This window comes from Camelina sativa, chromosome 11, assembly GCF_000633955.1.
Source record: "Camelina sativa cultivar DH55 chromosome 11, Cs, whole genome shotgun sequence".
In the NCBI taxonomy this organism is placed as follows: Eukaryota; Viridiplantae; Streptophyta; class Magnoliopsida; order Brassicales; family Brassicaceae; genus Camelina; species Camelina sativa.
Genome location: NC_025695.1, coordinates 48,272,609 through 48,282,827, shown reverse-complemented (window position 1 = coordinate 48,282,827; position 10,219 = coordinate 48,272,609). Strand labels below are relative to the sequence as shown.

The following is a 10,219-nucleotide window of genomic DNA, read 5'->3' as shown; positions in this document are numbered from 1 at the left end:
TTTTGTTACTTCGTTTCTCTCTTATTTTATTTTTTTCCCTTTTTCGGGTTTTTTTTTTTTTTTTTTTTTTGGTTAAACGAGAGAGAAAAAAATAATAAGTGGAAACGGTTGTGTTTTGAAGCGACGAAGAGTCGTAGTAATCTCTTTACTTTTGTAATTTTGCTTACGCTAGTCGGAACACCTTGTGGCGGCGTTGCTAAAAAATTGACTATTAACAGTCGGTTCGACCGGTTTTAGTCCGATCATCGGGACACCGTACAAAAAGTTTGGTTTGATTCTATCGATTTTTATTTCATGAAATTAATTCGGAGTACATTGATTGGACAGTAGTACGGTTTCTTTATTTAAGGATCTTATAATGTAACTTTTTAAAGAGGGTCGAAATACAAACTTTCACTAAAATGGATGGATGACAATTAGATTTGAGTTCAAATATTTCAAGAAATTATTGATGATTAACCTTTCCATTTATAATAATTATAGATAATGTTGGGAGAAATTTTAACATTATGTCATCTTCAACATCAACATATCATACAACTTCTACAATCTACCGCGCATATATGGATAGAAGTCTATCAAATTGGATGTAGATGACATGCACCCCAAAAAAGTTATATATGTTGCATATAACACACATATATAGTTTATGCGTAAGACCCACAATTAGACAATTTCACTACCATATATCTTATGAGATGGGTGGTACTAATTATGTTCAAGTATTTGCTTTTTTTTTTTTTTTCCTAAGCGTTTGAGAGATTTTATAACACACTTTTATTGGCACTTCGAGCGATCTTGATTCTTGACCATTTTATATGTAGTACATGCTCGTTAACTATTTAACGGTCAATCTATAACAATTCCAACGATGGTTTTGATAAAAATCTGTGTGCTATCTATCAACCGGTCTCCTCTCCAAGGTTAGTAGGCACTAAATGTGTTTTCTTACTCTCTTAGTATACTATTTTTTTCAGCGATCTCAAAAAGTCTCTATATCCATAGCCGAATCTTAGAGAAAGTTGGTGAAACAACAGCTTATGGCCCTTATTTTTTTATAAACAACATTCAACACTCTTAATTCAATTTGTATTCAGTCTTGTGGCAAATTAATAGGAATTTTATTTAAAAGTACTAAGTTCAAATCTTAAAAATGTAATTTGTTTTTTGTTATCAGCTTACTAAATCATTGGACCGGCTCTGTATATAACGCAAATATATAAATTTTTGCACATATATAAATTTTGGATTTTTTTTTTTTTTAAGTTAATCAAAAGGGTTTATTTGGACATTCGTTTAATCACATAATTTAATCGCTGATTTCGGTTTTAGGCCCGGGAAGACAACCGTTAGGTGTAGTCTTAAATGGGTCAAAAATTTACCAAGGCCCAAATAATTTAAGCCCGCTTCAGTTGACCAAAACGCTTTGACCACTCTATTTCAGTGAGTCTCAGACTTCAGACGACTCAGAAGCTTACCGCTTCGACTCAAGTCGGTCAGCCAAAACACAAGATACAAAAAAATATTGAATATTGAATCGTCTTTGAGTTATGTTTTCAAATATTGAATTGATCATATGATGTTTTACGGTGTTTTAGAGCTTAGATAAGTTATGCTGCTTAGATGGATGTTTTCACTATTGCACATTTGTTTAAGTCTCCCGTCCCAATCTCATGTTTCGACTTTCGAGGTATATATACAGTTAAAGAGAAACTCTTGTGTTTAGATCCATCTAGGTTTTTGATGATTGCTATTTTAAAAGTTTTGATTTTTGTGTAAACAACAAAACTTGCAAGCTGTTGCTTTCAAGTTATTTGTCTTAGTGAAGTGAATTTGATCACTTGCGTAAGTTAAGTGCCTCTCTTGGGAAGATTTTCATGATTAAGCCATTAGATTAGAACACATGGATATTGATTGCCTTGTCAAAGTTTTTTTTTTTTAAACTGCTTTTGATAAAATGTTAAATTAAATTTGCAATGTCTAGGAACTGTATACATAAGTGGAATTCCCTTAAAATGATAAAAAGTGAAAAACTAAAGTGGTACATAAACCAGCCAGCCACTTGTCTAGGCTTTTTCTTTCAAGTTGGTAGGAAACATCAATTACTTATTTTAAAAGTTTAAAACAACTAATAATATGAATAAATGGAATCTATTGGTACAGAACCAAACACTTGTTTTGCTTTTGCTTTTTTTTTTTTTTTTTTTTTTTGTTTAAGGGCCTAGAGAATTATTGAAATAATTGGTTTGGTCCTTTGATGGGTTCCATTGTTGATACCTTTGTCCTTTTGTGCTCTCTCTAAATATTGGTTTTTAACTTTATTGCTTACCTCATGTACCATTCACTGATTCTTCGATACATTATTTGAAAATATCAATTACCTCGTTGATGTAAGAAAAAGTTATTACAATTGTGGGCTGTGAGAAAAACAATCATTTAACTTTATAATTGTACTCAATTATGTACATTAGATCAATTTAATAACATTTTGGTATTCTAAGGAGTTTTTTTAAACTTTTTGTCTTATAATAGTGTTCTAGAAGTCGAGAGAGTTTTGTATGGAGTGATACTATTTTCCTCCAACCAGTTGAAATAACCTTTACTTGGAACAATGAAGTTTGCTGCTTTCACTAAAAACAAAAATAAAAACGTGAGAGGCAATGAGGCGAAAAAAAAAACTGATATATAGAGAAATATATATAGTGAGACAAGACAGTGCAGCTAATACAAGAAGGACTGAAGGAGGCCTATGTGTCGAAACGTTTTTGGACATTTTGGTGACGCTTTCATCCATTTACATGTGCACACTAACTGTTGTCCTGTTCCTAATGCATATGATATCATATAAATTTATATATTTTTTTCTTTCTCTTTTGTGAAATTCTATATAAGCAGGCATGTTGCGATACATCAGTCTAATTTCTGATTACATTTCAAACTTAAACCTGATATATTGATCCGGCTGCAAAGAAAATCGATGAGTTTAACCGGTTTGGCTTGCTAATTAATCCAGTTTGCAATGATCTAAGATCAAACTTTACTTTGATACTTTCTCCAAAAGTGGTAAAACCGATCCACATATTTTGGTTCCATCATAAGATCTCTCTATTATAGATGACTACATGAGGTAGAACTTGCTATATATAGAAGTGTTTTGAATGTTTTCATCCGTATGAGATGTATATATATATCTATCTGACTATGCAAACTAGTACGACTGTACGAGTACATCTCATCCTTCCCATGGGGGGTTTTTTTTTTCTTTCTTTCTTTCACAAGAACAATTATGATATATTATTAAACAAAACTATATTCATAATATCCAAAAAAAAATTCACCTAAATGAAATTGAAATTTTAAATGCGCTGTTTGATTACAAAAAAGTAAAAAACACTTGCAAACTGATCCATCATTATTTATTTATTGCGATTCATTTACAGATTTGAAGCAATAAATTAGATAATTTTGGGCATTGATTGAATAATGGCAACAATGGGTATGAAAGTCGAACTTTGTTACGCAATCTCTGATTGATTGATTGTCTTAACTCTTAATTTTTTTTCTCAAGGTTCATTACTTACACGGTTACACCATTATGATTACCTATATATAAAAAGAAAATAATTATAATTGTTAACTAAAGAATGTTATAGTAATAAAAACAATATTATCTCTGTTATTAGATTCTTCCACTTCTTTTCTTTAAATAACTAGTGTTTTTCTTCTCTTCTTCCTCCCCGGCCCTTTGCTTTTTCTCCGTCTCTCACTTCACACTTCTTCTTCGTCTTCTTCGTAGAAAGAAAGACAGAGAGAAAGATAAGATGGTGTTAGGAAAGCGTCATGGATCTCTGATCAAGAGAACAACAAGCATGAAGATGATCACACTCGATACGCCCACGATCTATGATGCATCTCAGCCGTCCGATCATCTGTCCATTCATCCGCACCATCATAATCAGACGGTGGTGATGGCTACTTACTACGATGATTTCTTGAAGACTTGTAGCCTCTGCAATCGAAGTCTCTGCCATCATCGTGACATTTATATGTACAGGTACGAATACGATTTTATCTTCTTTTTTTGTTTTCTTTATAAATTTCACAAACCCCTTCAACTAATTTTCAAACGATGTATTCATTACCGTTACATATATGTAATATGGTTGAATTTGAACACATATTACGTATATAATGAAAATGTTATATATTGTATCGTTTCTTGTAGAGGGAACAACGCATTTTGTAGCTTAGAGTGCAGGGAGAAGCAAATTAAGCTGGACGAGAGAAAAGCAAAGAAAAACGGCTTCGTATCATCCAAGAAACCAATTCGTATTTAATCGATCATGTATGATCTCTATGATAGTTATAAAAAAAAAAAAAAAAAAAAAAAAAAAAAAAAAAAAAAAAAAATCTCTATGCTAATAATAATTTTTCCTTATGGGTAAAATTAGTATGTGTTTGCGTTTAGTATATAAGAATGATGAAAGTTACGAGAAAAAAAAAGAGACTAAATGATTGTGGTAGCGATCATATATAGTAATGTAGTTTCATAAGCATGATAAATTATGAGCTGTAGAGTAATCGAATTTGCTTTGTTCGTGTGATTTTTCGTTGTGATGTTTAATATGTATGTAATGTAATATCAATATTGATGTATATATGTAATCAGGTGGTCTACAACTTGTTGTAACATATGATTGCAAAAGACTTTTATAATATCAGATGGACTGATTCTTAAATGTATTTAGAAAATAGAATTTGTGATAGGGATCAGTTGTGAGAAATTCTTTAAATAAGTTGTATCGAATCTTGGGTGACGAAAACCAAAAGATTTTTCTCTTTTTTAAGACGAAAATTCCAGTTGGCCGGCTAAATTCCCCCCAATATTTAAAATTACAAGAAATAATAATCTTTTTATTCTATACAAATAATATCAGTTGAAATATCATAGAATATGAGCTTTTTTAAATCCCTACTGTAATTAAATGGGATTTAAGTTCTAGCATACAAAATATTGTTTGGACGATTCAAGACCACCGATTTTGTTTTTTTGGATATAAGCTAAACAACCGTACGAGTTAATAGAGAAATAAAAAAGAAGCAAAAGAACCGTATGTTGTAAGTTCTAACATTAAAATTATTAGTAAATTTGAATATCAAGAAGATGCATCTTATAGTTATAGAGTTTTCGGATAGCCAAGTGTTTTACATGTGGTGGATTGATTTGATCATTTGAGAGCTTCGACTCGGATGGTTTTTTATTCGTGATAGGTTAACAAAAAAGAAAGAGCTATTTATTTGTCAGAAACATATTCATCCTGAAAATATAGTTGTCGGTTGATATTAAAACACACAAAATAAAATTGTCTCTTGATGAATATGATTGACCCGAAATGTGGGCCAATACTGAAAACGGGCCAACAAGCATGGGCTTATAGTGTCTATTTCCTTGTAGCCTTTTTAAATAATCCAAATTTTGTGAGATAAAAACATACAAATTTGTGAAATGGAAAAAAGTTGTGGGACCTTTTGATATATGAGTTTTGATTCTTGATAAGATCTTTGGATTTAGAAGATCAAAGCTTGTTTCACTTCGATATTATTATAAGGATCATCGTATTGCAATGCACGTTAGAGCATCTCCATTGGTTGCATTTAATGCGAAGTTGTTAGCTTGAAAAGCAAAAAAATAAATGAAAAATCCTAATTAACTAACAATCGATCTTTACCTTAGACATTTTAGGAACGATGCTTAGCTAACACGTGTCAGTCTCTGAGTAAAATTTTGGGGAAAAAAAAGCGGTGTTTTTCGATTCATCTTCATTGAGGAAGAAACTCGACAGTTGACATACATCCATCGACGATTCGGGAAACCCAAGCAGGAGTCTAATCTTAACGAGGTATGATCCATCTACACTTCTCTCTGTTTAGTCGATTGGGAATTCTTGATCCCGTCTCTTTATGCCATTTCTTAACTCAATACTCGTAAATTTTTGCAGATTGTTTTGTTCAATTTCACAATCAAATGCCCAAGTTCTGCTGTCCTCGTTCTTCTACACAAGTAAAAATGCAAAATGTTTTTAAGATTTGGGTTTTGTGGGATTTAAGATTTGGGGTTTTTTGAGATTTTTGTTTGTTTGTGTGATCGTTGTTTAATGTGGTTAGGTTGTGGTAGCACAAAAGACTAACTCGGGTAAAGGAAGAAACGGTGAAGGAGGAGGAGTCAAGTATGGAAGGGAAGTCTAATCATTCAATGGAGGATTACCACGTTGCTAAGTTTTTCAATCTCAACGGCAATGAATTGGGGATTTTTGCTATCTTTGATGGTCATAAACGTGATAGTGTACCTGCTTATCTGCAGAAGCATCTCTTCTCTAACATCCTCAAAGATGTAAGTTTTATAATAAAGATTGTTCCTTTTGTTGTTTTTGTGTATGTTGTTATGAGTAGTGTGATAAACATATAGGATGTGTTGATTTGTTTTCCCTAGGGAGAGTTCTTGGTGGATCCACGAAACAGTGGTGGTTGCGAAAGCATATGAGAATACAGACCAAATGATTTTATCAGATACTGGTTCTGATTTAGATAGTGGTGGTTCGACAGCTGTGACTGCTATTTTTGATTAATGGGAAAGTTTTGTGAATAGCGAATGTTGGAGATTCTCGAGCAATTCTTTCTCGTAGAGGTACAGCAAAACAGTTGAGTGTAGACCATGATCCTGATGATGATACTGAGAGGAGTATGATTGAGAGTAAAGGTGGATTTGTTACCAACATACCAGGTTAACAACAACACCTTTTTAATGATCTGTTATATATATAAGGATGATTCTGATGATTTGTGAATTGAACAGGAGATGTTCCTCGATAGACAAACAGTGGTATAGGGTCTTCAACTACGGTGCATTTCAGTCTGTAGAACACTTGCGTATCACTAGTGCCTCAGAAAGAGAAACTTGTTTGCATACAGAAACCGTAGTCTGTTTTGCATCTTTACTGTTATCTAGTTCATCAGTTGTGATCATTTATGAAACTTGATCATATCATCAATCAGCTAGAGCTAACCAGAGAGAGCTATATCATGTATTGTTTGTTTAAAATCTTATGTAATATATTCATTTTCAAGTTTTTAAATATATACAATATTAAAAATATAAAACAAAATTTATTATACTATAATAATTTCCAAAATAAAAAAATTTAAATTAAGGACCACATTTTTGGATACTGCAAATGGATCATAAAAATAGAAAGTTTTTTAAGAAGTTTGTTAACTTCACTTTTATTCACTTTTATTCAAAATTAATGTTTTTAACAACTTTGATTATATGCAACTAATGGAGATGCTCTTAGAGTTAAAATTTCATTGGACTAACGAGGATTTGCACCAAGTCATGATCTAGTCCACACATGTTTCTTTTTTATATAACCATCCCTCTAGTGTATATTTTATACTAACTCTACTCATTATTAAGCTTACAAAGTTAAAGAAAGTGTTGTCCTTTGGAATACTTTAATGGGGATAATCAATGACCACTTACTACGAAGATCCCAAATCTTACAACTATCATTAAGATATACAAAAAGTAATGTGTAATGGTCTTAATGGATTACATAAAAACGTATTAGACTAATTTGATCATCCTCCATCATAAAATGTATATAAATACAGAGTCCTTGTTCTATCAAACATATCCATCAACAAAATCCTCATCTTTGATTCTTGATTTTGTAAGCATTAAAAAAAAAATGGGTGTTATGGAGAAGAAACTTCGTTCACTAAAATGCGAAGTGAGAATAGCAGAAGCAAGAAACGTAGAGATCAAGTCTCAAGCTAGTACTCTGTTCATTAGATTCTATCTCTCTGCAGGATACAACAGAAAGATCGAAGTAAACACGAGACAGATCTCTTCAAAATCAGACCAGCTCATGTGGGATCAATCTTTTGGTCTTGAGTGTCAAGGGAACGAAGCAGCAGTTCAAGAAATGAAGCAACAGAGAATTGTTTTCGAGCTACGGAGGAAGAAGACATCGTCGTTTCTTAGGAAGTCATCAAGATCTGAGGTTGTTGGGACAGGAGAGGTTTCATGGGAATCAGTTTTTGAGTCACCGGGCATGGAGATTGAGAGATTTGTGGTGATGGATGACTCCAAAAGCCCGGTTTTTAGAGATGAGAAACCTATGTTGTTGAAGGTAGCTTTAAAGGTCCAAGCTTTAGAAGAAACGGAGAAGAAGATGAACAAGAAAGAAGAAAGATTAGAGAAGCTTTGTTCTGTGTGTAGTAGTAGTAGAGATTGTGGAAGCTGTAGTTGCTTAGATTATGAAGCTTTTGCTTTAGCCTGTGCTTTAGATTGTATTTAAAGAAAAAAAAAAAAAAAAAAGATTTTGATTCAAATTAACAAACTCAAACGAACATTGGTGATAAATAGTTGCAGAAGCAGTTTCACAACTCTTTTATTCAAAACAAACCAGGCAGAATAATAAAAAGGGGACATCAGAAATTGAAACAGTTTCAAACATCACCATGTCCGAGAAGAGCAACAAGCATGTCCTCATAATCACCAGAAGTGTCTTTGGCGATGGCACGGTCCAAAGGAATGCTGTTCCTTCGCTGATACTCCTCCTTGATGCGTTCCATGTCAACTTCGGTTCTTGTAGTCACGACTCGGGTTAGTCCCCATTCGTCTGTTCCCATTTTGTTGATTGATAGACGGAGAACCTTCTCAAAATGCTTCTCAGGGTATGTCAAACATGTGATTACAGCTCTTAGGAGTTTCAAGTAGTCATTGTCGTCTGACTCTTCCTTCAAGTTCTGCAAAATTCACCACATAATCAGCTGTCTGAACAAGACAATATGACAGAAAAATTCAGTTGGTGGTGGTTAAGTTAACCTTGTTAATGGAGTTTCCATGCTCGTTGTTGTAGTGGTTGAGCGTCGCACCTAGCTGTGCTTTGCTTCTGGTGGTCAATATTCTGATTAAGTCATCATCGCTGTAAGCTTTCTCTGAGACCTTCTCGTGAAGAATCTTAGCTTCAGATCTTGCAAGCATCATGTTCACATCATCTCCTTCATACCTGAAAGTGCTCACAAGAGGAAGCAAAAGCTACACAAAAGAGGTGACAGAAGAAGTCAGAAAAATGTGTGCCATATCCAAAACAAACATGCAAAGGCTCTGTCTAATTATAGATTGATTTACCTTACGAAGGTCACCAGATGTGTGTTGAGCAACATCTTCCTCAAGTGATTTCTTGTATCGAGCTTGGTAAGCTTGCTTGACCTTGAAAAGCTGAAGAGCAGGCCTTGTGCAAGCAATTTCAACAAGAACCCAGTTGTTCTTGGTGAACATTTTGGTGGATTCTTTAGCTAGATAAGCATCTCTCTCTGCTGGATCAAGAGTCCACAACATCACAGCACGCTGTTACAAAATTCAGTTTCACATCCCCAAATCAGTCTCTAGAAATATTTTTCAGAGACGTTAAAGAAAGAAAAAAGAAGTAAAAAAAAAAAAACCTCAAAGTCACTAGAAAGCTCTTTGTCTAAAGCCTTGAGAAGATCCTCATTGTAGGTAGCTGCATAAACGCTGCGGATTAAGCTGCGTTGTGCTGCGTTCCTGTGAGCAAGGATTGATATGATCAGCTTCTCGTTGGTACCCCATCCTGTTTCAAGACCAAACAAAAAAAAACAACATTTTTAAGACATGTCATGTCACAGATCTCCTTTAAGAGAACTTGAACACAAAACAAAAAGTATGAATGCCATTACCGAAAACATGATTTTGGATCGCTAAAGAACAAAAAGAAACATACTTTTATCATAATCAATAATTTAGGACATCATCGGACCTGATCTTGTACTGGGGGATTACACAGATCAGGTAAAAAAAATATCAAAGCAAATCCCTAATCACTAATGTAGTCGTGACCAAATCATCAAAAACAGAACAAAATCTAAGTAACTTAGACGATACTTCTTGGAGAGTACATAATAAGAAATCAAAAGGATCAAACGACTTTTCCGATATGTGTATAACGAAACAAGATTATATTAGATCGTAGAAGAAGAAGAAGAAGAAGAAGAAGAAACAAAATCTAGCAGATCAAGTGATGAAAAGATCAGAGAGACCTGAGAATGCCTTGTGGAGTTGCTCTGCATCTTCTTCAGGAAGAGGAACATTGCTTGGGACTTTGAGAGACGCCATTTTTTTTTTTTTTTTTTGGAT

The 10,219-nt window shown here is 33.5% G+C and overlaps 3 protein-coding genes and 1 pseudogene across 3 annotated transcripts; 3 read left to right on the top strand and 1 right to left on the bottom strand.

Annotated features, from left to right (window-relative positions):
* Positions 3,670–4,743, top strand: LOC104727149. Its single transcript, XM_010446168.1, has 2 exons — positions 3,670–4,054; positions 4,226–4,743. The coding sequence occupies exons 1-2, from the start codon at positions 3,822–3,824 to the stop codon at positions 4,335–4,337; spliced, it is 345 nt and encodes a 114-aa protein (XP_010444470.1). The 5' UTR covers positions 3,670–3,821; the 3' UTR covers positions 4,338–4,743.
* On the top strand, positions 5,597–7,127 carry LOC104729074 (annotated as a pseudogene).
* On the top strand, positions 7,411–8,534 carry LOC104727148. The gene has a single exon (XM_010446167.2). It carries the CDS (start codon positions 7,656–7,658, stop codon positions 8,358–8,360), a length of 705 nt encoding a protein of 234 aa, XP_010444469.1. The 5' UTR covers positions 7,411–7,655; the 3' UTR covers positions 8,361–8,534.
* LOC104727147 (annexin D2-like) lies at positions 8,368–10,213 on the bottom strand. Its single transcript, XM_010446166.2, has 5 exons — positions 10,123–10,213; positions 9,511–9,656; positions 9,197–9,415; positions 8,891–9,103; positions 8,368–8,811 (listed from the first exon to the last, which is right to left on the bottom strand). Exons 1-5 carry the CDS (start codon positions 10,196–10,198, stop codon positions 8,512–8,514), a joined length of 954 nt encoding a protein of 317 aa, XP_010444468.1. The 5' UTR covers positions 10,199–10,213; the 3' UTR covers positions 8,368–8,511.